The 26,869-nt window shown below is 51.7% G+C and overlaps 1 protein-coding gene across 3 annotated transcripts in view; it reads right to left on the bottom strand.

Moving 5' to 3' along the window:
- The window catches only part of LOC114018749 (butyrophilin subfamily 1 member A1), a 31,387-nt gene extending 11,901 nt beyond the window's left edge, over positions 1 to 19,486 (bottom strand). Inside the window, exons 1-6 of one of the 3 annotated variants that reach the window (XM_037914910.2) lie at positions 19,266 to 19,477; positions 16,878 to 17,345; positions 14,300 to 14,416; positions 12,426 to 12,773; positions 8,048 to 8,329; positions 5,565 to 5,681 (exon numbers count right to left, since the gene is read on the bottom strand). In XM_037914910.2, the coding sequence (XP_037770838.1) occupies positions 5,565 to 5,681; positions 8,048 to 8,329; positions 12,426 to 12,773; positions 14,300 to 14,405 (853 nt within the window). In that variant the 5' untranslated portion in view covers positions 14,406 to 14,416; positions 16,878 to 17,345; positions 19,266 to 19,477. Of the gene's footprint in view, positions 1 to 5,564; positions 5,682 to 8,047; positions 8,330 to 12,425; positions 12,774 to 14,299; positions 14,417 to 16,877; positions 17,346 to 19,265 lie in introns of all 3 variants that reach the window. The other 2 variants (XM_043528802.1, XM_037914912.2) reach the window with 2 other exon arrangements.
- Positions 19,487 to 26,869: the final 7,383 nt, after the last annotated feature.

The raw sequence follows: 26,869 nt of genomic DNA on the forward strand, positions 1-26,869 counted from the left end.
GTGAGAGCTCTGAGAGCTGCCCAGAGGGTTTATGAAACTTCTTGTAAAGTCTGAGATTCCCCCTCCCCTCCCCAATGAAATGAGCAAAGGGACCTTCCTTTCTCTGCCCCATGTGCCACTGGAAGTGAATAACAGAAGTGTTTAGGCAGAAGATTTAACTCAATTATTGCAAACTCATTGGAGTCATTGTTTTGCTGGTAGAAAGTAAAACACACACAGGGGCGCTCTGCCTAGCTATTCCCACTGCCCGCATTATACGGGGGACACAATGCATAATGTGGTTAAAATGCCAAGTAAAGGGCCATCTCCTCTCCCTTTTGCCTGAGTGAAGGGAGGCTCCACACTGAACTCGATGGTGTTTCTGTCTGTCTGCAATGGGATAACTTTTGAAAACCATGTCCCATCAGCTCCAGCCTTTTAGGGCGTGCTCTAGGCTTCCGTGAGCAGAAACCTACTGACTTTGGTGAAAACTGAAGAACTGTAGAAGCCTGATTTCCACTAAACTCACCATTTGATCCCTCAGGATCCAGGGTGAGGCAGTGACCTCAGGGTTAGGGTTTAAGGTGAGGGGGAGGTTAGAGTTAGGGTTAGTGCACCCCTCACCCCACTCCAGTCACCCCCTATCAGGGTTCCCTCCCCACTCTGAACTCTGGGGTACAGATGTGGGGACCCGCATGAAAGACCCCCTAAGCTTATTTCTACCAGCTTAGGTTAAAACTTCCCCAAGGCACAAATCCCTTCTTGTCCTTGGACGGTATTCGCTGCCACCACCAAGTGAGTTAGACAAAGATTCAAGAAAAAGAACCACTTGGAGTTCCTGTTCCCCAAAATATTCCCTCAAGCCCCTTCACCCCCTTTCCTGGGGAGGCTTGAGAATAATATCCTCACCAATTGGTACAGGGTGAGCACAGACCAAATCCCTGGGTTTTTAGGACACTAAAAACCCATCAGATTCTTAAAAAAACCAGAACTTTATAATAAAGAAAAAAAAGTAAAAGAAGCACCTCTGTAAAATCAGGATGGAAGGTAATTTTCAGAGTAATAAGATTTCAAAACACAGAGGATTCCCCTCTAGGCAAAACTTCAAAGTTACAAAAAACAGGGATAAACCTCCCTCTTAGCACAGGGAAAATTCACAGGCTAAAACAAAAGATACTCTAAAATATTTCCTTGCTATTACTTACTATTTCTGTCATTTTAGATGTATCATTCAGTAGGAGCTGGATTACTTGCTTGGTCTCTCTCTGTCTCCCAAGAGAACCACAGCCCAAAACAAAAACCTTCTCCCAAAGATTTGAAAGTATCTTCTCCCCTTATTGATCCTTTTGGTCAGGTGCCAACCAGGTTATTTGAGCTTCTTAACCCTTTACAGTTAAAGGAGGGATTTTATGCTACCCTTAGCTGTATAAAGAACAGGAGTACTTGTGGCACCTTAGAGATGAACACATTTTTTTGAGCATAAGCTTTCGTGGGCTACTGTCCACTTCAACAGATGCACAGAATGGAACATATAGTAAGAAGATATATATATACACACAGAGAACATGAAAAGGTGGAAGTACCCATACCAACTGTAAGAGGCTAATTAATTAAGAGGAGCTATTATCAGCACGGGGCGGGGGGGGGGGGAACTTTTGAAGTGATAATCAAGATGGCCCATTTCAGACAGTTGACACAAAGGTGTCTGGATACTTAACATAGGAAAATAGATTCAATTAGTGTAATGACCGAGCCATTCCCAGTCTCTGTTCAAACCTAAGCTAATGGTATCTAGTTTGCATGTGAATTCAAGTTCAGCAGCTTCTTGTTGGAGTCTGTTTTTGAAGCTTTTCTGTTGCAAAATTGCCACCTTTAAGTCTGTCACTGAGTGATTAGAGGTTAGCTGTATGTTTATGACACCCCCTCCCCAGCTGGGCTTCTTGCCCCAGTGTCAGCCGGACACCCAGCTGGTCTCCTCACCCCCATATACCAGCCAGGCCGTTCTCATCTCCGCTCTGGTCTGAACTCTGTTGATTTGGGTGAAAAATCAAAAAAGCCTGATTTTAGTGGAAATTAGTTTTTCCAGTTTTCTGCTTTTCACCAAACTCAATAGGATTACAGCCAGAGTGGGGAGAAGAGGGACACAGTTGAAGGTGAGTGGAGGGGGGAGGAGCCCAGCCTGGGGTACCACTGGTCCTATGTAAGCTATGAATTGGGCAACCCTGCAGATAAAAGATTTGCCAGGTAATTGTGCTCCATGATCTAAACTTTCAGGGTGAGATTCTGTGCTCAGAATCTGCAGCCCAGGGGCACTTGAGGGCTCAGGCAGCTTTAAGCGCCACCCCGTATCCTCCTGATCCCGGGTGCTCTGGATGCCAAAGCAGCCCCCACTGTAATTCAGGACTTGCCCGCAGGGCAAAGTTACACCAGTATAAAATAAGTTGGGCATTTAAACCACTCATGTTATACCAGCATAGTGCTCCATATGAATACTCTTATTTGGTAATGGGAGTGAGTTTTTCTGACTTAGCTTGTGCCTTTAGTTACAGCAGCCTTTCCCTGGGTGCATATGGGCAACAGTATGGCCCAGGATCTCTGCAGCGCTGTGCCCAGGGACCCTCTCTTGACACCCCCCTCTTGTTCCCAGGCCCATCTCCCCTACACCAGGGCTTGTGAGTGGGTCCTCAGAGCGCAGCCCACAGCTGTTCTCTGCACTGCCTCCACTGGAGGAATCCTCCCCCAGCTGGATCCAGGCCTTTTGGAGCCCAGTTATGCGGTTTTGGTCCTTTTACTGACCATAAGGAGTTGAAGTGTGGGTGAAAATCTCATGCTCCATTTATTAAAATGTGTCTAACCTTTCTGGGCATGAAGGTAGCACTGAGCAAGTGACCTGGTGTAAGCAGTGCTCCAGCCCAATGAGATCTGCTTGAGTTTGCAGGCAGCGCTGTTTGCTGCTCACACTCATCACAGTGGGGTTGGGATGCTGACATTAAAGCCTGATCGATGACAATTTAATTGTCACCATTTGCAATTCTCTCACTGCTGATCATTTTAACAGAAACATCCAGCTCACGTGCTTCTCCCTAATAGCTGGATGCAAGGACTGGTACTGAGGAGGGGGGCAGTGGGGCAATGGCAGATACTGGGGCAGAAGGCAGTGGGGCAGCTACCTGTCATCAAAGGTTGCTGGGGTGAGGAACAGTGAATTCAATTCCCTCCATCCAAATACAGAGTGACCACTCTTATGCTAAAACAGGAAGGGAGAGAGGAGATACATTTCCCTTTCCTTCCCCTCCCCCGATAGGAAATGCCTTCTGGATACGAGAGCAAACACACACACACACACACACACAAACACACAGCACACGGTCACTGAGGGTGAAATCCTGCCCCTTCCCTCTTTACATGGCTGTGGAAGGGGGGATCCCAAGTGAGAGATCCTGTTAAATACTGGACAAGTCTTATAGTCTCCAGCATTGAGCCTGGCCCGTGTGGGCTGCTAGACAGAGCTGCTCAGGCCCTGGGCTCAGGATGCCATTTCTGTAAATTGCCCCTTCCCAGCTCATCTGTGTCAGTGCGACATAGAGAGAGAAAAGGGGGAGAGGCTGGATTTCATTCCATCACATGTATGGTGAAGTTCCTAGTACTGTTTAACGCAGCTCCGCTGTAGTTATGAGACAGAGAAACAAAGAGCCGGACAAATGGGTCACACAGATAGGTCTGTCTGTGGAGGCCTCTGCCCTCTGCGTCCCTGCTGCCTCGGACTGAACTGCAGTGATGGGTGGTTCAGCCTCTCCCCACAGGCTGTGGCCTCTATGGGTCATAGCAGCCATCCCTGCTGCTTGAGTCCTAGACCCACTCACATCAGATATGGCTGTTGTGGGAGGGAAGGTCTCTGTTTATCGAGTTCCCTGTCTGGTGCCCTCTGTGCCCATCCCCTGAATGGCCCCAGCTCCGTCCAGCTCCCGACTGTGGAGTTGGGGGAGGGAAGAGAGTGATGGGAATGGGACTTTGACCTGGGCTGGATAAGGAACAGGGTCTTGCTGGCTCCATCCTAGGCCAGCTCCTGAACTTGTGGGTGGTGTCTGCCCCTTGGTCCTAGGAATAACAGGGAAGAGCTCCTTGCAGGGGCTTGGAAGATAGTGGGTGTCCCAACAAAGAATGGGGTGAAGGTGCCCTTCCTAAACTGGATGCTCAGGCCACTATCACTGCTGAGCACAGCCTGAGTGAGAGCATCTTGTGCCCAGTGTGAGCAGCGTCTCAGACCAGCTGTGCAAATCCTGAGTGTGTTAGTTTTATTACAGGAATCCTAGCCACAGCTCACCAGTGCAGCTGGTGCAGAGAATTCTCTAAAAGGCCCAGGGAACAAGACAGTGACAGTTAATTGTTCTGATTGTTTAGTGCTTGGAAATGAGCCCAACAGAGCTCTCTCTGGGCACATACATGATTTTTACATACAACTCAAAATGAGTTAATCCCTGCCACCTAAACATGGACTCAACCCACATAACGTATCTGTTAAAGCAAGGGTGGGGAACCTTTTTCTATCAGGGGCCACTGACCCACAGAAAAAAATAGTCGGGGGCCACACACAGCCCCACAGGCAGGGGGCAGGGCGTGGAGGCTCGGGGCTTCCCCTAGGCTCTGGAGTGGTGCTAGAAATTAGGGGTTCAGAGTGTGGGATTGGGCTCCAGGTTGGGGCAGGGGGTTGAGGTGTGGGAGGAGGTAAGGGCTCCATCTGGAATGGATGAGGGGGATGAGGGGTTTTGGGTGCAGGAGAGGGCTCCAGCCTGGGGCCAAGAGGTTTGGAGTGCAGGAGGCGGCTCAGAGCTGGGGCAGGGGGTTGGGGTGTGGGCTCCAGCTGGGGGTGTGGGCTCTGGGGTGGGGCCGAGGATGGGACAGCGGTTTGGGGTGCAGGAGGAGGTTTGGGGTGCAGGCTCCAGGATGGAGTTTGGGTGTGGGAGGGGGCTCTTTATTCATTTATTTATAAATGGACACAAATCTGACATCAGGAATTATAACATTCAGAAACCAGTTGGAGAACACTTCAACCTCCCTGGTCACTCAATAACAGACCTAAAAGTGGCAATTCTTCAACAAAAAAACTTCAAAAACAGACTCCAATGTGAAACTGCAGAACTGGAATTAATTTGCAAACTGGACACCATCATATTTGGCCTGAATAAAGACTGGGAGTGGATGGGTCATTACAAAACCTAATTTCCCCCCATACTAATTTCCCCCTACTGTTACTCACACCTTCTTGTTAACTGTTTGAAATGGGACACAGTCATTACCACTACAAAAGTGATTTTTCCTCCCTTGGTATTCTACTGTTAATTGAATTGTCTCGTTAGACTGACCCCCCACTTGGTATGGCAACTCCCATCTTTTCATGTGCTGTGTATTTATACCTGCTCCTGTATTTTCCACTCCATGCATCTGATGAAGTGGGTTCTAGCCCACGAAAGCTTACGCCCAAATAAATTTGTTAGTCTCAAAGGTGCCACAAGTACTCCTTGTTGTTGTTTTTTTAAAATCTCTCTCTCTCTCTCTCACCAAGTTCCCGCCTCTTGTTACTTAACCTTTTGCTCTGTGCTGCCTCCAGAAGCAGTAACTGGCCAGGGGGATGAGAACAGCCAGGAGAACCAGGATCACACCCAGAGCCACCATCCAGGGATTGACTCGCGGGAAAAACAGCTCTGCAAGAGAAAGTGCCATTGACTTGGGAGCAAACACACACAGAACGAAGGCAGGACATTGACAAAGGTGACACTGTGACTAGTTAAAAGAATCTCACAGGGAAATACACAGTGAGATGTGGCTCCTCTGTGCTTTATTATTAAACCAGTGAGAGCCCAAGCTTTAGCCTGGTTACTGAACACGGTTAATTAATGGGAGGGGGCATGTTGGGGGTAGGGAGGGGGTAGGGTGCAGCTCCATTATGCTACTCCTATCCCCCACTGATATAAGTTCAGGCATTCCCTAGGCTGCTCTAAGCGATCCCAAGGCTGCAGCCAGTGCAGAGTGGCCCTTAGAATCAGAGAGTTGTGACCAGCTGCCTGACACCCCCGACTCTCCTCAGCCACATGAAAGAATCTGGCCCAAAATATGTTAATGCAGGATTTGAATAAAAACAAAAGTTGAGCCTGGAGATTCAGAGTAATAATTCCTCCAGAGTCCTCTTCCCTGGGTCCTTGCTAAGTGATTAGTGCGGTGTATTGAAAACTGTGTAAAAATTATAAGCTAACACTTGAAGTCCTGAGGGGATTCCTGGTCCTAATTGCAGGCTAAGGGGCTCTGTAGGGAGCGTACATCTGGGTCCTCTGCAGTCAGTCTGCAAAAAGCCAGCCTAGAGCAGGATGGGTTTGGTTCTGCCTCTCTGCCTTAGGGAGCAGCCTGCTTTGTCTCTCTCTGTATTTGGCTGTGGCATGTTAGAGTTCTGGATTCTCAGAAATAAAGCAGTGTTACATTGCAGCCTTTCAGGAAGAGTATTTATGTTTTGTTTCTAACGCTCCGTGTGTGTGCTGTGAACATAACAATCAGGTAATACTGGGTATATCATAGACTAACCAGCAGTGCAGCACGATGAGACCTCAGACAAAAAGTGCTTTACAAATACAACATTCTTACAATTATAGTGATGAAATATTCATTCGAGAGTAACCAGATAATAACACATAAAATCGCAAACTTTTTTTCTCAAAATTAAGGTGCTCTTAGGTAAGATTTTGTTTCTGCATATTTTGGGCCTGAACTTTTATTGCTGGTATTTTCAGATGTAGTCTAAGTAGCAACGCTCAGACCATATTCAGGGCTCTCTTGTGCTAGTCAGGAAAAATGACTTTATTACCCAGATTTTCATAAATATTCAGCACCCACAACTCTCACTGAGAACAAAGGAGAATTCCCTCGCCCTCCCCCACTGAGAACTGTGATCCTCACAGCACACGCGCGCGCACACACACACACACACACACACACACACAGAGTGAGATACAAACATAGGTTGCAGTGTATCATGACTTTATTTCTTAGAATCCAGAATCTGAATACACAAGAACCCCAGAACAGAGTGGGGGGGCCTCCCTAAGGCAGCAGGCACAACTCACCCCACCTTGCCTTACGGTGTCTCGTCCATAGGCAGAGTTAGTGTGCGGCAGGCTGGGGTGTCAATCCACCGTGCTCTAATGGGCTGTGTGCACCCTGCTGCACTGCACTAAAAGTTCCCTGGTGCACGTTGATCTGTTCCCGTTTCAAAGTGGGGTAGATCAAAGAACACCTTGGAGTTTTTAGTGCATGTAGCAGGGTCCACACAGACAGTTAGTGCGCGCCAGGCTAGTGAGAGGTGTATTTACACCCCCGCTTGCCACAAACTAACTGTTCCTGTAGACAAGCCCTGATTCTGCTCACACACTTTGCTACAGAGCCCCCTAGCCTGACAACAGGACCTGGAAAACCCCCCACTCTTAAAGTGATAGCTTGCAATTCCAACACAGTCCACAGTACACCACAAGAACAGAGGAGAATTCCCTCTGCCAGCCCCACTGAGCAGAAAAGTGATTGCTGGGTGCTGAGCTGTTCTGAAAATCTGGTCAATGGTGCTAAATACCCTCAACTCCAACTGGAGTCAAAGGTTATGTCTACATTGCAATTAGACACTCTCAGCTGGCCCGTGCCAACTGACTCAGGCTCACTGGCTCAGCTAAGGGGCTGTTTAATTGCTGTGAAGACATTGGGGCTTAGGCTGAAACCTGAGCTCTGGGACCCTCCGACTTCTCAGGGTCCTAGAGCCTGGTCTCCAGCCCAAGCTCGAACATCTACACCACAATTTAACAGCCGCTTAGCCCGAGGCCCTTAGCCTGAGCCAGCTGGCCTGGGCCACCAGCAGGTTTTGAATTGCAGTGTAGACATATCCAAAGAGAACTGAGGTTGTTCAGGACTTTACAAGACGTGCTCAGCACCTTGAAGGTTCAGGCCAATAAAACAGGAGTCACAATAATAAATATTCTCTGCCCATGTCTGCAACATCTCAATCTATCCATATGCGGCACGGACAGGCACTGACCTGCTATGGAAATCTCTGACTCTCTCTCCTGGTCGAGTTGGGGGTTCCTGACACAGCAGGACACTTTCTGGTTGGACTCTTCTGTTATAACAATGGCAATCTCTGTTTGAAACAGGCCATTGGACTCTTGGGATATTTTTTCAGGGGCTGATGGTAAGAGCTGCCCCTGGAGGTCTCTCCACAGCACCTCGGGTTCTGGGTACCATCCGGCTGATCGACACACAACCCGGATCCCTCCATCCTGATGTCCCTCCACAGAGATGGCAGGAGCAGAGCCCAAACCTACAGAAGAAATAAATAAACTTGTGATAATCCTACAGTTATCAAAAGCCATTTCCTATTAAACTGAGAATTGAATGTGAGTCCATGGATGCAGTTGCTGAGTTAAACTGGCCAGATTCCAATTTGATAGAATTAATCTTAATGTCAGGGCTGTTCTATGCACATACTTGCTCCAGTTTAGTTAAAGTGGTTTTCTTAAACCGGTGCAAAACCCTGTGTGGACACTCTTAAATCAAGAAGGAATCGAGTCAAGCTTAATTAATATAAGCCATTTCCAAACCATTTAAGAGTGTCCATAGAGGGTTTTGCACTACTTCATTGTAACCAGTGCATGTGTATGTACAGACAAACCTTCAATTAATTCACTACCAAAAAACTTTGTTACTGGGGAGTTCAGGTTGCCTCGGCTGTGCCTTGTACCCTTCCAGAACGTAGAAGTTGGCAGCAGAAAACTGGACTTCACTGAGAGACAGGAAATACACCCACAAAATACACATATTAGATAACAAAAAAACGCAGGGTTAAGGTAATGCCTTCTGCACCATATCACACTTTTACTGATGAGCTAAACTGAAATAAAATGAACTTAATCTGAATTATCTTAACCCGGCCAGTGGGAGCAGCGACCCCGTGGGGGTGGCAGGTGGGAGCAGCGAGCAGGTGGCTGGCAGGAGCAGCGAGCAGGCGATCGGTGGGGGCAGCCAATGGGAGCAGTGAGCAGGCAGCCGGCGGGACCAGCGGGCAGGCAGCAGCTGGGGGCAGCTGGTGGGAGCAGCGGGCAGATGGCCCGCGGGTGCATTTCCCGCCCATGGCAGGAGCAGAATGCACACAGATGTACCTATGAACGCTGGGTTTGTGCTGATCAAGCACAACAACTGTGAGTGGTGTGTTAAACGGGGGGCACACTACAAGAACTTGGATGTTGGACTCAAGAATGTGAAGCAAAGGACACTGCCCAGCATACTCTGGGGAGGGTGTCTTGCTCATGCTTTTGTGTTTATGGATATCGCTTGTGCTGTTTTCTCAGATTAATGCTAGGTGACTTTTATTAAAGAAACTATTTCTATCTCAGACTCTGTGCTTGTGAGAGGGGAAGAATTGCCTCTTAGAAGTGCCCAGAGGGTAGAGTGAAATTTTTGCACCTTACTGGGTGGGGGCTAAAGCTGGTTTTGGTCATATTGTCGAAAAGGAACCCCTGGATATTGAACCCGGCCCTTCTTGCTGCCCACTCCGACTGGCAGAAAGGTTACATTATTATAGCACTTTTTGATTGTCATCGTAACTTTTGTCAACAAAAGTTGGCAGTGTAGACAAGGCCTATTTCAAGGTGGGTGGATTTTTTGTTTTTTGTTTTGATTTTGTTTTTCTTTTTTGAGATGTAATCTGTATCCAGGAGATAATTCAGAAGGTGCTGAAACTATATTTGAAAAGAAAATAAATTACACGGGCAAACACTCACCGGGAGGGGTGATGGGGATGGAAGAGGAGATGGGAACAGGGGTTGGGTCTGCAGCAAGGCATGTGAGTATTATGGGGAGGGGGATAAATGGGAATGGGTGGAAGAGGAGGAAAAAAGGGTTGGGGCCTCCTCAGGTAAGGGGAAGGAGTGGGGTGGGAGGTATTTGATATGGTAAGTGTTGGCAGAAAAAGTTGTGGGTTTAGGGGCAGGGAGTCCTGTCAGCCCCAAATTCTCCCTTTTCCCATTCTGGGACCTGGGAGAGCCCTACCCTTTTGCAGGGCTTTGAATTCCTTTTTCTTCCCACTGTATGTCCTGGGATCTGGGAGACCCTGCCACTCTTGGGGTGTCTAACCCCCTGATGTGATCTGTGATCAAGGGGGAGTGGGGTGGGCCCCGAATGTGGTGAAAATGTAAACATCTGCAATGCGGGAAATGAAAAGTTAAAATACACATCATGCCTGGGTGGGGTTGCCAGAGTGTGTGGGGGAGGGGGAGTTGGATTGGGTGGGCCTGGAACATGGCTGGGGAAGTCTGGCTGGGCCAGGGGCAGGGGCCCAGCTCGGCATGGTAGTTAGGGTGAGGAGCCCAGCTCAGTGTGCAGCTCAGGCTACGTAACCGAGGTAGTGTGTGGCCCACCAGGAAGCTGCTGCCTGTGATATGTGCTCCCAGAAACGTAGGGCAGAGGGCAGCTACATGTTGTGGGGGATGGAGAAGGAAACAGACACACCAGTCTGCTCTCACACGCTGAAAGTAGCCGCTATATAATAAAACTGTCAAGGTGTTGGGACAGAGAACCTGGATGAGATTTCTCTCACCAGCCCTGTTATGAGCTACACACTGCAAACATTGCAAAGAACAACCATCATCCCCACTGCACTATCACGGCAGATACAGGGGGGAGGGGCAGTGGGCAACCGAGGAGCAACTGAGTGGCCTAACAGAGTTCCCAGGACAGGGACTATTCCTTGTTCTGCCTCTGAGCTACTAGGGGATCTTGGGCAACTCATGTCTCTCCTCTGTGCCTCAGTTTCCCATCTGTAAAATGGGGATAATGATGTGAAGCTCTTTCAGATCTACTAATGGAAAAGCACTATACAATACTTTTGATTATTACGTAGGCAAAATTGTGGAGGAACTGCAAACCTAGGTGAGAACTACAACCACCTAAATGGCCACTAACTCCTACAACAAACGTTTCCCTTTCTGTTAAAAAAAAAAAAAACCTAGAAAATTCACGGACAAAACCTTCGTTAGCACAAAGTTCAGGCTGCCTGGTGATATCATCTCCTGCCCTTCCATAGCACCGTGACAGCTCCACCCCCTGCTCCCACTGCTCTCTCCACGGGTCAGGACAGCTACACTGAACACCGGGAATGCAGCTGCAGTGCAGGCAGATACATGCTGCAATTCAAATCTGTGGAGCACAACACAAACAATCGCACCTCCCTGTAATCCTTCCTTGTGTCTATTCACTGACAAAAAAACTCAGTTACCTCCAGGCAACCTTAACTCTGTGTTATCTCCTGCCCTTCCAGGAAGCTGAATTCAGCAAAACTCAGATCTATAAAACCCAGAAAATCCATAGTGAAGGTAACACCCAAACAACCTTAACTCTGCCCCTTTGGAGATGGCAAGAACCACTGAGAATTAGCTGCATGCACTGTGCTCGGTGTAGCTGTAATGATGAGTGGAGGGGATTATTTGGAGCATATTAGTAGAGCTGTCACTGTGATATGCGGAGTGGTGCAGGTGTACCTTGAGGGATCAATCATGCCTCATTTCAGTGCTGAGTTATGCAGGTTGTGTCAGTAGCAGGGCACAGCCTCCTTTGCCATGGGGATTGTCAGCAGCCTGGTGTCAGATATGCCAGTGATCTCCAGGGCTTGGTGAGCGGTAAGTGAAGGCAACGTCCCAGAAGGAATCCTCAGGGCAAGGGTGACGAGGCGATAACATTTTGCAAGTCAGGGGTGGTTTGTGTGCAGCAGGCTCAGTGTTTGAATGGAGACCAGGAGTTCGCTGCACCTGGCCAAAACCTCATGTCCTCGTTACAGAACTAGCTGCACCTCTGTCCCCTGGCTGCTCTCTCTAACAGCACCTTCAGATGTCAGGCCTCCTGCCTCTGCCTGTCCTGGGGGCGGGAATTCCTCAAATCGCCCACTCTTAGACCAGGCTCTGGGCTACAGGGCTCTGTGTATCAATCACTGTTACCCTGAAGGGGCCAGACATGAGCCAAGATCAATCCCAGCTGGTGGCATCAGTTTGGGGAGGATCAGAGTCATTGTTCAGCCCCAGGCGTGCACAGAATAACTGTAATAACCACAACATGTTAATGTCACCTGACTGTTCAGGAGTGTCAGTGCGTCTCGTTAACCCCTCGCTCTAATGCCCTCAAATTTGGGCCACTAACCCCACCCCAGACTCCAGTGAGTCGCAGCAATTTTCAAGACAATCTGAGAATGCGTCCGGGGTTTAGAGAACTTAGAAAAACGGATATTAAACAGCAAACTAGAATCGACCTGATCCAGAGCAGAGCTGCCGACCCACGACAATGAAAAAAATTGTGTCATCTCACAGTGAGCCTTCTGACTCCACTTATTACCCTGCTGAGTCATTAAAACATCGGAACAAGTTACTGACCTGCCACCTGCAGTTCCAATATAGCAGCTTCATAAGAGACACTGGACTGAAAAAAACACTTGTACTGTCCCTCGTCTGACAGTCGGATATCGCGTATTCTCAAAGAAACACTCCCACTAGTGATGTCATCTTTCAAGAGCTCAGTTCTTCCTCGATATTCCCGCATTTGCTCGCCGTACTGATCCTGCCCATCACGGTACAGGTGCACCGCTGCAGAGAACTGGGATCGGAACCATCTCAGCTCCATGTTCTCAGCGCTTATCCTGGGGAAGAGGTGGCAGGGCAGGATGGCCTCCCCACCTAGGGAGGCAGTGATTGGATGGTCAGGTCCTGTCACTGTGAACTGTGCTGTGAAATGTACAATGAAAAAAGGAAATTAAATCAGAGAGGGGCTGGAAGTGGCATTAATTCAGCAGTAAGACACACAGTAAGAGAGCGCCCTGCGTTAAAAGTGAGAGACCATTTAAAGACAAAAGCCTGACAGAGCAAATTTATCGTAAACCAATCAAAGGTCTGAACACATTACACTTATACCAAAGGATTCGCATCTGGCACATGGGACTCTCTGGTAGGTTCCAAATTCTTTCAAACCTTTGTCTAAGGGTTTGTCCTCTTGGTTAACAGGTCATGTCACTTTGCAGCCCAAGAGCTTTTATACCAAAAATCTTTGTTCTCTTGGGCTTCTGGGACATGGTCTAACCCAGTTTATGCAATTCTCCCTAGGGGTGGTACATCTCTGGAGCTGTTACCTGTCCCACATAGATTACAATCCCAAACCCACAAAGATACATATAACATGTATAGATACGATTGATAAAGGGGGTACAAAAACAAACAGAACATGCATAAAGTGAATTTGATAGTTCCCAAAATGCCACATGTGGCTGCAATATCCATCACACAAAGTTCTCATGTGAGGGTTATACATTGTCCCTATTAGGGCTCTAACTTCTCATGGGCACCCTGGGGATAATGATGCTGGGGGCCTGGTTCTCTGACACACGAAGGCCTTTTCGTGCTGCTCCAGCACAGGGGCCTCCTCATTTGCAGGGTGTGTGCGTGTGTGTGTGTGAAGGTTTACCAGGTGTAAAGATATGAAAACAGATCATCGCTCTGCCGACAATGGCATTAAAGGTAAAGTCAGAGGGCAGATAATGGAGACGGGGGAGGAGGCAGATAGAAAAGTGTAAGAAACAGGAAACCGGTCACTGTGGAACTGCACAGGATGTGGGGGTCTCGGTGCAGAGACTCAGCATCAGGAGAGACAGAGAGAGCTGGTTAAATTAACAGGATGGAAACCACAGCAGGAGTAGCTATGGAGCCATCCCGGGGGTGGAGTGGGTCACTATCAGGGCTTCACTGAGGACACAGAGTGAAGAAGCCGGCAAATATCCTCACATCCTCACTGTGAGATGAGGTCTCGCTCTGAGCCCTAGTCATATGTGTCTGGTGCAGCATGAATGACTTGTGGGTTGTTATGTCTAAACTGGAGTCTAGGATTCAGGACTCCTTCACGGCTGAAGAGTCTGATTTGTGAGTATACGGTCTGTCAGTGCAGTGTATAGGAATTGGATAGTGCCCTTTTAAATAGTTTGTGAGCCCTGTAGTGGTGCTCACTGTGCTCTGTGTTTTAGAAGCTGCCAGAAATCAGCCAGAGCAGTAGGATGAACGCAGTGTACAGGCCTGACAAGATGCTGTATAGATAGTAACCATGGTTACTGGGGACCCAGCTGTGCCCTGTGGTTTCTCCACGTTGCTGGTTGTGGGCAGGTTGAGCAGACGTGGTTTATAAGACAAGGCAGTGATGTGAGATGTACGGTGATGACCAGCAACAGCAACAGTTGCAAACCCAGCGAGGAGGCCGGAGCTCCTACCTGACGCCAGCCTGTGGACCTGTAGAGTGAGGCAGAGAGCGACGTAGCCAGGCAGAACGGAGCTCACTGTGGAGCCGGGGGAGAACGAGGGAACCTTCCCCATCATCGTAGCTTGGTCTGGGGAACAGGAGAAATAACAAACCAGACGGTGAGTGTGATGCACTGACAGTGCCATGGTTGTCTGACTTTCACAGCTCTGGTCCATTGATCAGTTATGTTTACATTAGCACAATTCCGAATATTCGTACACTAAGGTCAGAGGGGACCATTAGATCATCTAGTCTGATCTGTGGTACAAGCCAAAGACTCTCACCAGTTTACCCCTGTACTGAGCCCAAACTTGTGTTTGACTGAAGCATCTTCCAGAAAGTTACCAAGTCTTTACCTGAAGACAGCAGGAGATGGACAATTCATCACTTCCCTTGGTACTTTATTCCAGTGATTAATCACCCTCACTGTTACAATTCTGTGCCTTAATTTTAATTTGTTCATTTTTAAATTCTAGCCACTGGTTCTTGTTATGCCTTTCTCCACTGTATTAAAGAGAATTTTAGTACCATGTGGCAGATGGGGAACTTTACTGAAATATTTGTGTGAACTATCTGTAGGTCTCTGTACTGATCCCCTTGGGATCGCTGCTGCTTTGGGGGAAAGAATTGCTTCTCTCTCTGGGACAGGCCGAACAGGCTAGGTATCTGAGATGTAGAGCCACTCGGACTGTCTGGGCTGGGATCAACACAGATCAATGGAGGATCTTGAAAAGACAACGGGAAGCCTCAACAACTGAGCATCAACTCCTAGAGCAAGTTTCTTCCCCCCACCTCTCTGCAGGGAAGAGGAGCAACAGCCCAGACCTGGAGCACAAAGGGAGAAGGTGTCAGGTGTCTGTGTTAAAGAACTGGGCTGACAGAGACACAGGAACTCACTTGGGATTTAGACACAAAAAAAAGGGACAGGGAGCGAGTGAGCCAAGCTGGACCCTGCAGCAGCATGGCTCGGCGGAGCCCCAGCTCTGGACCCCTCTCTTAAACTTTGCTTCTCTGGCCTGACCTAAGGACTTTCGGATTCCATAGGCCAGGTGACTAACACATTGTTACTTGGTTTGGAAAATGCTGCCTTGTGTCACTTCAGACATTCACTGAGAACACTGAGCCCTGAAAAGGTAGGACAAGTCTCCTGCAGGAGTCTGGGTTGGTTGGACTTGCTGCAAGGAGCCACGGAGAAAGCCAGGGATCGCTGGTGCTCAAAGGCCCAGTTTGTGAGTCACTGAAGCCATGGACCTGTCTCTGTGGAATTGTGTGGATCGTGGGGTCCAGAACAATAAAGGCGTCACTCCCAAGGGCCTGGCTGAGGGCCAGGGCACAGACCAGACCTTGTGAATCCATGACAGAAAGTCACCTCTCACTCTTCTCTTTGCTAAACTGAACAGATTGATCTCCTTCCGTCTCCTTCTGTGAGGTGTTTGCTCCAGCCCACAAATCATGTTTGTGACCCTTTTCTGCAGTGTCTGGGATATTTTGGGGTGCAGTCATGACCTGTAAGGGGTTGCATCACTGCCTGCCCTCCCGAGTGTGGCTGCTCAGAGGCCCCAGAAACCTGCCCACGTCACACAGGCACCTGCCTGGGAGCAGTTCAGAGTTGAGCTCTCTTGGAAACGCGGCCCTTGGCCTCTATGGCCGCTGGCGCCTGAAAGAGGCTGCGTGGCTGTGAAGGGCAGTGGGGGGCTTCCGGCAAGGGTTCACACCACATAGCGCTGATGGAAGCTCTGGCTGGGTCTGGACTGTGACAGGACAAAGTGGCTGTAACCTGCCTTAGGCTAGGACGACTGCAGGGGCTGGCATGGCCCAAAGAGCAGCCACACTGGGGAGGAAGTAGGTGAGAGCAGGGCTGGCAGGTGAGTCACTCACTGAGCACCTGCATTCGGTGGCGGCTGCTGATAGCAAGCCAGTGAGAGGTAAAGTTCCCCCCTTCCTGCCAGAGACCCCCCTAAGGGAAGCAGCAACCTCACATGCCCACCTTTGGGGTGAGCCCCCCCCGGAATGCAAAGGGCCTCGAGGGCACAGACAGGTGCTATTTACACTCGGAGGGGGAAATTTTCACAAACACAGGGGAGTTAGGATCAATGGGGCTTGTGCTCCTGAATTCCTTAAGAGCTTTAGAAAATCTCCCCCTCCCTGCATCAATTTCATCCAAGCAGGCCCCAGGTGTTTCCCTTCCATCTTTCACCCTCTCACTCTGGAGCTTCATGGTGGTGAGCTGATGATGAAAACACCTGCACACTTCCAACAGTGCCCCCCAGGAAAATTACAACTGGTGATCGGTTCCTACAGCTGTCTGTAAATGGAGCAGACCAACAAACGTGAACCGGGCAGTGGAGAAGTGACTGGACAGGTCTCTGAATCTGTGTGGGCATCTCTACAGCCACAGCTGAGTTCCCCGTGGGAAAGTGACACTTTATCCCCCAAATCCCAGGAGCGAGGCCCTTTCATAGCAGCAGCTCCTCTGACTAATCAGCACCATGAGTCAGGAAATACCAAGGGAGCAATTCAGCTGGGGTTACAGTGAGCGAACCCCCTACCTGCAGAGTCCTGTGGAGTCGTTTCTGAGCTGTTCCAATCTCCCAGCTTCGCTAGCACCCAGAGCCATTCTCGCTAGGGAGAGCTCCTGCTCCCAGTGACTGGTTCCCTTTCCCAGGCTGTATCATCCATCCTGCCGGAGGGGTCAGGGAGCCGCAGGGATTAACTCCAGCCTGCCCCTGAGCTTTTCATTAAGTTAATATATTTTATATGTAATGGAAGCGCTGTCCTCTCTTGGCACATCCACCAGTTTCAAAACCGAAAGAAGGAGAAAGGCAGGAACGTGACTGTGACTGGCTCCTCCTCTGTACAGTTATGGCACAAAGATCAAATTCCTCTGACACACCCACAGTGCTAGGGAGAGGGCAGCTTCGGTGCCAGCAGCCTCAGCTCTTAACTTTGCCTGGTTACACAGTCAGTTCTGCAGGCTGTTTTCTTGTGCTCCGGGAGTCGCTGTCATTACCTCAGCCCTGTGTAGAGAATGGGACCAAAGTCTGCATCAGCAGCTGTGTTAATTCACCCTAGTGCCCTGAAATAGTCCTCATTCTCAGCCCCACCCTCCAAACACATGCAGGATTCGTGGCTGAAAATACTCATCAGTGCAAAATTAGCCAATGACTATTGGGGGGATAGGGTTTGCTGCTATGCTCTCCAGGTGGCCCAGCCCCACCCTTTGGGCCTCAGCTCCTGCAATGTTGCTCAGACAGCCTGGCTCAGACACTCCTCTCCTGGGCCCCAGCTGCTCTGCTCTTCTCCAAGAAACAGGTGCCAGCAAGCCAGGGAAACAAAAAAGCAAGATGGTGCCTGGCTGCATGCAACAAACCTGCTGAATTCTCTGGGATCTTGGAAAAATGCTAAATCCCATCACTGGGGAATGTTGTGATAATCGGGGTAAAAATGTCCCTGAATTGTGAGCTGAGCTGTGAGAAGTGAACAACATTAATAAAATATCACAATAGCCTATAACAATAAATGCTGATAGGAAGAGCTGCAAACAGAGCCAGAGCTACCCCATTGGGTGCCCTAAGCAGGAATAGTCGGGGGTGGCCCTGACCCACCCCTGAGAAGTCTAACTGCATTATTTCCACAAATCATGGACCCTGAGCTGCTCTGGGCCCTAGGCTACTGTTTAGTCTACTTATGCCTAGCATTGCAGGTGGGCAGCTTCTCAACTCAGGGGAAGGGAAGGGACCTAGTGGGCGGGGCAGAGTAGGGGTGGGGAGAGTTGGAGTAGGGGGCGGAGTCTCAGGGGAGGGGGTGGGGCCAGGATAGGGCACCTGCTGGCAAAACCAAAAGTTAGCACCTATGGCCTCTCCCCATCCCCCACCCAGGCAGTGACTTATCCCGTGTCCTGGCAGGTGGCTGGGGTGGGGTTGAAAGGCACTGCCAGGGGACCTTGTGCATGTCTCTTCCTCGCTGGTGTCTCTATCCCTGGCTGGTCGCTTTGCCCATGTGCTGGGAGCTCAGAGCTGCTCCCCATGGAGGGAGAGCAGGAGAAACCAGCCTCTGGTGACTGGGGGTCTGGGCAGAGCAGGGCCCTTGGGGGAGAGGCTCAGGGGTCTATGCGCTGGGCTGGAGCCTGTCCGGTGTCACTCTCTTGTGTGTCCCTATCCCTGCACCCCCTGCCCCATCCCGGTAGCTCCTGTTCTCCCGGCCATCCCCTGGGTGGGCTCCAGCTGTGGGCTGGGACTCTTGCCAACTTTCGGACAGAACAAAACCGAACACCCTTGCCCCACCCCTTCTCTGAGGTCCCCCCCCCCTCACTCCATTCCCCCCCCCATCGCTCGCTCTCCCCCACCCTCACTCACACGCTAATTTAACTGGACTGGGGAGGGTCCCTTTTTGATTGCGTGTTTGGTTGAAAACTGGACACCTGGCAACCCTAAGTGCCAAGGTGCTGCACTCCCTCCACCCCCTCCAGCTGTGTCTGGCTGCAGCCCCCCAGGGGTGGGTGCGGGGTTGGTGTGATCCCTGCCCTGCTGGGAGGGGCTGTGTCTGGGCCCCCGGGGCTTTGGTGGGGTGTGTCAGTGCAGGGCAGAGCAGAGAAGGTGCCTCGGGTCACAGGGCTCCATGGATGGGGGAGCACCCGGCCTCCCCCCACCTGGCCCCCTGGCCTGGCCCGGCTGTCGGAAGACGCCTGCCCCGTTCATCTCCATGGGCGCGCTGCCTGGGGTGACCATATTTCCTCAAAGGGCAAACGGGACACGCCCTGGGGCTAGCCCGAGGCCCCCCCACCCTATTGCTCAGAGCTGGCCTGAGCCCTGCACTCCCCCAACCCAGGTCTGGCGTCAGCCCCCCCGGCCCATGCGGGGCTGGCCGGAGCTGCTCATGCCCCCCCGCCCCGCCCCGCCCCGCCCTGCGCTGGCCCGACCCGCACCCAGGTCACTCACCGAGGCTGCAGCCCCGGTTCCGCACTCGGGGTCACGGAGCCGGAGGGTTGGAGACCGGACCCGCCCTCGTTATTTGTGTGAATTTGTAGCTGAATTGACGGGGCCGAGCCCCCCCCGGGCCTCCCCGCGCTTCAAAACTGAAAGTAACAAAGTAGCGGGAAGTGAAAGTAACGGTCTGTGGCCCTGAGAGGAAATTCCTGTTAAAGTCCCTCCCCCCGGGCTCGGAGCTGGCGGGGTTGGGCCTGGCGGGGGCAGTTCGGCGGGGGAGCCAGTGTCGGGGTGTCAATGCCCCCCCCCGCTGTTCCAGCCCCCCAGGGATCGCTGGGCTCTCAGTAATTCCCCCGCCCAGCCCAGTCCCCACAGCCCTGTCGGGGGGGGAAACGAAGCAGCAGCAGCAAAAAGCACCAGCCAGGTCACCCCCCCCGCCCCGGGGGGAGGCGGAATGAGGACGGACAATGAGGTGAAGTGGGTTTTAGCTTCTGCTCAAATAAATGCGTTAGTCTCTAAGGTGCCACCAGGCTTGTTTCTGCTGACACAGACGAACCCGGCTGCCCCTCTGAAACCTGTCAGAATGGGGAAGGGGGGGGGGGGGGGATGCTGCCGGGGGAGGGGAGCTGAAATCCGGAGTGACTGAGTGGGACCGGGAGCGGATCATGGGGGGGGGGGGGGGGGGGGGGTGACTCAGGAACTGCCCGGCTGTAGCTGGCTTGGCTCCTGCAGGCGCTCAGGGGGGCAGAGCCGGGGCCGGGGGGGGAGGTCAGGGAGGGCAGCAGCAGCTCTGGGACTCACAGCGCCCCCCCGGAGCAGAGCTGGGGCAAGGAGGGGCCCGTGGTGCAGAGTCACTTTCCTGCCCGGCCCCGGCCCTTTCCCCGGGTCTCTCCCCTCCGCTGCAGGCTCCGGCTCAGGGGCTGGTGTGGGCTGGTGTGAGCACCCCCCGGCATGCAATGGCCAAGTCTGAGTGTCGGTGAAAGCTGCGGGGGGCTCAGGGCTGGGGCTGGAGGCGGAGGCTGCGGGAAGCGGCGGGTCCGACACTGTTACCCTGTCACCAGCAGCCCGGGGGGGGAGGGGGAGTCCCTGGGGCGCCCTGGGCCCTGACCCAACGGGCTGGATTCTTATAAATCACTTGAGTTCCCCTCCCCCCAGCCCCGCCCCTTCCGGAACAGGAGCAGGCGGGGGAGCAGAGCCCAAATCTGGGGCCGTGTCCTTGTTGCTCAGCACAGATGCTCCCAGCCACCGACACCCTCTGCAACTCCCCCTCCCATCTCCCCAGCAGCCCTTAGTCACAGCAGCATCCCCTGATGTGTGAAATGGGAGGGTTTGCAGGATCAGGCCCTCGTCGGCTCTCATATATTATTGCTCCATATTTCATACAGGGGAAGGCGGGATCCAGGAAGGGGGTCTGAGCGGAGGGGGTGCGGGAGGGGGAGAGACTTCAGCACTGAAGCCCAGATGGGGAAGTGGCTGAGATCCAGGCAGCTGAAGCTGGCCAGTGTGTCAGGAACTGCTTCACATCAGAATTTGCTACCAGGAGCCAAAACCGAAACTCACTTGAAGACTGGAGCCTAAGCCTTGGTCTACACTACGAGTTTTGGTAGAATTTAGCGGTGTTAGATTGATTTAACCCTGCACCCATCCACACAATGAAGCCATTTTTGTCGACTTAGTGGGCTCTTAAAATCGATTTCTGTACTCCTCCCCGAGGGGATTAGCGCTGAAATCGACATCGCCAGCTCAAATTTGGGTTAGTGTGGATGCAATTCGATGGTATTGGCCTCCGGGAGCTATCCCACAGTGCTCCATTGTGACCGCTCTGGACAGCACTCTGAACTTGGATGCACTGGCTAGGTAGACAGGAAAAGCTCCACGAACTTTTGAATTTCATTTCCTGTTTGGCCAGTGTGGCGAGCTCATCAGCAGAGGTGACCAAGCAGAGCTCATCAGCAGAGGTGACCATGGAGTCCCAGAATCTCAAAAGAGCTCCAGCATAGACTGAATGGGAGGTACTGGATCTGATCGCTGTATGGGGAGAAGAATCCATGCAGGCAGAACTCCATTCCAAAAGACAAAATGCCAAAATATTTGAAAAAATCTCCTAGGGCATGAAGGACAGAGGCTATCACAGGGACCTACAGCAGTGCCGCATGAAACTTAAGGAGCTTAGGCAAGCTGACCAAAAAACCCAAGAGGCAAATGCACTCGGGGTCAGAGCCCCAGACATGCCGCTTCTATGATGAGTTGCATGCAATTCTAGGGGGTGCCCCTACCACTGCCCCACCCCTGTACATGGACTCCTGCAAGGAGGGAGTCTCACGCAATAGGGATGAGCATTTTGGGGACGAGGAAGATGAGGAGGAGGGAGAGGTTGAAGATAGCACACACCAGGCAAGCGGAGAAACTGTTCTCCCCGACAGCCAGGAACTGTTTATCACCCTGGATCCAATACCCTCCCAACCCTCCCAACCCGGGCTCCCAGACCTTGAAGGCGGAGAAGGCACCGCTGGTGAGTGTGCCTTTGTAAATATAATTCACGGTTTAAAAGCAAGCGTTTTTAATGATTAATTTGCCCTTAAGACTTGGGATGCATTCGCAGCCAGTACAGCTACTGGAAAAGTCTGTTAACGTGTCTGGGGATGGAGCGGAAATCCTCCAGGGACATCTCCATGAAGCTGTCCTGGAGGTACTCCCAAAGCCTTTGCAAAAGGTTTCTGGGGAGGGCAGCCTTGTTGCATCCTGCATAGTAGGACACTTTACCACGGCAGGCCAGTAGCAAGTAGTCTGGAATCACTGCATAAGAAAGCATGGCAGCGTGTGGTCCCGGTGTTTGCTGGCATTTAAGCAACATCCGTTCTTTATCTCTCTGTGTTATCCTCAGGAGAGTGATATCATTCATGGTCACCTGGTTGAAATAGGGGAATTTTATTCAGGGGACATTCAGAGGTGGCCATTCCTGCTGAGCCATTTGCCTGTGGCTGAAAAGAAATCATCCCCGCTGTTAGCCACGCGGTGAGGGGAGGGGTGAAGCCATCATCCCAGAGAATTGGGTGTGGGGGGGGTTTAGTTGGGTTTGTGCTTCATGTTAACCCAAAAACATCAGCCCCTCCTTTTAAATGGCCAATGCGTCTTTTTCAATTTTAATCTCCCTTTTTTTCCTCCCGCAGCTGCAAATGCTTCAACGCTGCCACTATCATCTCTGTCCCAGAGGCTAGCGCAGATAAGAAGTCGAAAAAAACACACTCACAATGAAATGTTCTCTGAGCTTATGCTGTCCTCCCAAACTGAAAGAGGCCAGCAGAATGCGTGGAGGCAGACAGTGGAATCCTATTGCAGCAAAGCCATCCACTATGACCTGCACATTTCCCAGACTCACTACCCTTGATAGCAGCAGCTCAGTGATTACATTGACTACTTGGATCACGGCAGCCCCCACAGTAGTTTTACCCACACCAAATTGATTCCCGACTGACCGGTAGCTGTCTGGTGTTGCAAGCTTCCAGAGGGCTATCACCACTTGCTTCTCAGCTGTGAGGGCTGCTCTCATCTTGGTATTCTTGCGCTTCAGGGCAGGGGAAAGCAAGTCACAAAGTTCCATGAAAGTGCCCTTACGCATGCAAAAGTTTCGCAGCCACTGGGAATCATCCCAGACCTGCAACACTATGTGGTCTCACCAGTCTGTGTTTGTTTCACGGGCCCAGAATCGGCATTCCATGGCATGAGGCTGCCCCATTGCCACCAGGATGTCCAAATTGCCGGGGCCCGTGCTTTGAGAGAAGTCTGTGTCCATGTCCTCATCACTCTCGTCACCGCGCTGCCGTCGCCTCCTCGCCTGCTTTTGCAGGTTCTGGTTCTTCATATACTGCAGGATAATGCGCAAGGTGTTTACAATGCTCATAACTGTCGCGGTGATCTGAGCGGGATCCATGCCTGCCCTGGTATGGCGTCTGCAGGAGAGCAGAGTGGCAGCAGAAGTGGTCGTTCAGTGACAATGGTTTGCAGACCTACTGCACCATCTGCTGCCAGGACACAACAGCTGAGCGGGCTGCATGCTAGCCGTGTTATGGCGAGACAAGAGCAGCCTAGCAGAGTTGCAGCGGAAGCGGCCCTGCGGGACCACCAGGAGAGCAGAGTGGCAGCCCAAGCGGTGGCTGACAACCTGCAAGGTGGATTCATGAGAGCAGGAGAGCAGAGTTGCAGCGGAAGCGGGAGCCCATGAGAGACAACAGGGAGAAATTTGCTATCAAGACAAGAGCAGGAGAGCAGAGTGGCAACGGAAGCGGTGGTTCGATGACGACAGTTAGCAGTGCTACTGCACCGTCTGCTGAAAGCAGTATGGCGCCCGCACGGAAAAAAGGCATGAAAACGATTGTCTGCCGTTGCTTTCACGGAGGGAGGGGCGACTGATGACATGTACCCACGACAATGTTTTTCCCCCTATCAGGCATTGGGAGCTTAACTCAGAATTCCAATGGGTGGTGGAGACTGCGGGAAGTGTGGGATAGCTACCCACAGTGCAATGCTCCGAAAGTCAACGCTAGCCTCGGTACTGTGGACGCACTCCACCGACTTAATGCGCTTAGTGGGGACACACACAATCGACTGTATACAATCGCTTTCTAAAAATCGACTTCTATAAATTCGACCTAATTTCATAGTGTGGACATACCCTCAGTTTAAAGCAAAGTGAAAGCTGAGATCCCGGAGAACATGGCAGGTGCTTCGCGGGAGAAGTGCCAGCACTTCCCGGCTGTCTCTGAGCCCTGTCAGTGAGCACAGAGGCTTGGGCCTGGTCTTAACGTGACACTTCGATCGCCCTGGCTTCTGTGCTGCCGGGCTGTAGCTGCGCTGCTGAAGCCCCTGCAGTGTCGACGTGGCCTGCGAGTTCCTGGGGCAGAGAAGCAGTTCAATGAAGAAGGGACTTGGAGCAGAAATTTGGGACAGTTCAGGCCAAACTGAGTGTGTCAGTGAGTCTGGTCCCTGTGGGGAGGGAATTCAGGCCATTTCCCTTCCTTCCTTCTGCAACCCTGGGCAGGGCCCTAACATCAGCCCATGTCCTCCCCTCTCTCCTGGGGTGACTTTTGTCGTTCAGTTGCAAGTGTAACCTAAGCTACAGTCCCTGAACTCTGCCTTGCCCGCAGTGAGGGCACTCTGCAGGCAGGCCGTACAGCACAGGCTGGCACTGCATGATGGCACAGCTGATATTCAATTCCATGCAGAGAACATTAAAAAAAAGTTCCGGTGGCGAAGTCAAGCATCCGGTGGCGAAGTCTGTGAAATGCCAGAATTAAGGTGCCTGAACAGCCAGGTCACCAGCATCAAGAGTCGACAGCTCAGGTTAGAGCATCAGAGGCAGGATTTTTAGTGCAGTCACAGTAGCTTTATTTCTCTGTGGGCTCCATGGGAGTGTTGACATTGACTCCGATAAAAGCAAGATCAAGCCCTATATAGGCAACCTGGGGGCTTGGGGCCAACTGCTAGAAAGGTCCAGGTGCTGCACCTTGGTTTTTGCTGCATTGTTTTCCCACAAGCCACTGGTATCCAGACTTTTTGGCTTACTCTGACAAGCTACAGTTGATCTCATTTTGAAGGTCCAGCCTGAGCATTTCTGTTTTGATGGCACAGTCTGGGGACGCACATTGTCAGGCTATAGGTGGATTCGGGTTTTATCTTTGACTCCTGCCCCTTGTAGTTTATGCAGCTGTAGCCATGGATCTCAGCATGCTCAGAGCTGCACGCCTCAGGGGGGCCTGGGAAGGAAATGGCTTGGGGACGTTCCCCTCTGGGAGCCCCATGACCCGCTCCTGGGGGCACTCAGATCCCAGAGCTCTTCGGCTTGGTTGGAGGAATTTACGGTGTCTGCCCTGACTCGGAAAGCTGCATATCTCTTCAGATACCCGCGAAGAGCATCCCGACTGCAAACAGCAAGTGTTGCTGATGTCTGGCTCACAGGCCAGAGAGCCCATCTCATGGGTTATAAAGAATGAGACATGGGATTCTCACAGACATGAGGAGAAGTTCATAGCAGGGTGGTTTGATCAGGGGATCATGGGCACACTGACACCCCCAAAACCCTGCAGTGGTGTTTTCTGTCCCACTGGGCAAGGCCTGCCTCCCTGCTGTGGGTGTTGTGACCTGGGGGCTCTGACCACTTGCAGCAACACCTTCCACCTCTGCACTGTGACACTAACCCAGCCTGGTGGAAAGGGGCAATGGGGGGAGGGGCTTTAGAGTGAGCCTGCCCCTCACTCAGCCTGCAATGGGGAGCCAGGCACAGCCCCATGGGACAGGACACAGCACTGCAGGATGAGTGTGGGCTGGGCTCACTCTCCAGGCCCCTGCCCTCTGGCCTGCCCTTGGCACTTGGCTGGGATTAAGGCTGCGGTGCTGAGGCAGAAGGTGCTGTTGTGGTTGGTCTGAGGAGGAGGAGGAGGAGGAAGAGGCAGTGGCAGAGTGAAGTGGCAGTTAGGGAAGCCCATTTGTGCAAAGCCATCCACAATGTCACGCTTGTTGCCCAGAGTCCAATGGTCGACTTTCCCACTCCAAACTGGTTAGCGACCAATCAGTAGCAGTCTGGAGTAGCCAGCTTCCACAGTGCGATCGCCACGCGCTTCTCCACCGGCAGGGCAGCTCTCATTCTCATATGAAGCAGGGCTGCAGGATGGGGCCCATGGGGGGATTAGACCCACAACCAGCCAGTGCAGCAAGGCCCTTCACAGGCACATTCTGCAGTCTCCAGAATGGAGGTACAGACCTGAGCTCCCATTTTCAGCGCAGGAAGCTCCATCCTCCAGTTCTGAAACGTTGAGCCCATACATTTATTCTATATGGAAAGAGACTCTGCCAGTCCTAGCTCTTGCTGTGCTGTTGTCTGCTGCTGGGGCACTTCCCCTCTTCTCACAAACACCCTCCCTACGGAAGAGCTGGGGCTGCAGCTCCCCAGACATGAGAGATGGTTCCTTTAACCCTTCAGCTGCTGCAGTTACTAACACACACAACTCCCACTCTGGAGCACAAAGGGCCAGAGTCTTGGGCCAGGCTGAGCTGCTATTTCAGCAGGACCTGAAGGGACCAGGGCAGAGTCCAATGGAGACATTTTAAGCCCCATCTGGGCCTGATCTGGAGATTAAAACCCTGCAAAAATTCCTGCTACAGAACAAACCGTGAAAAGTCCCTCCCCCACCGCACCATTCTCAAAGACCTGAGGAAACTTCTAGACTGGGGGGAGGGGAGCGCTTTTGTTAAATTGGAGCTAAAGGTTGCACGGGAGAGAAGTATCACTGGAGGGGAAAACTCCCCGTACTAAGGGAATTCTGTAGTTTTCTCAAAAACCACTAAGGTTCAAAAGCCTGGAGATTCTAAGTTAAGGCGACACTTTCAAAACAAACCCCAATATTGGACAGTCTGCCAGTGCACAGTTAGGTCACCAAAGAACCCAGGTTCTGTCCTGTGCCAGCACCAGCCTCTCACCCCCATGCCCCACCCCAGTGGACCATCTGTATGTCCTGGGCAAGGAGTGGTCTTTTATGGGGGAGGACTCTTTCTAAATGAGTGTTTGTTCATGGAGTTTCCAGGTTGGCGGGAGCTGTAGCAGGCCCACAGCCACAGGCCAG

The sequence above is a fragment of the Chelonia mydas genome, chromosome 14, assembly GCF_015237465.2.
Source record: "Chelonia mydas isolate rCheMyd1 chromosome 14, rCheMyd1.pri.v2, whole genome shotgun sequence".
Classification (NCBI taxonomy): Eukaryota; Metazoa; Chordata; order Testudines; family Cheloniidae; genus Chelonia; species Chelonia mydas.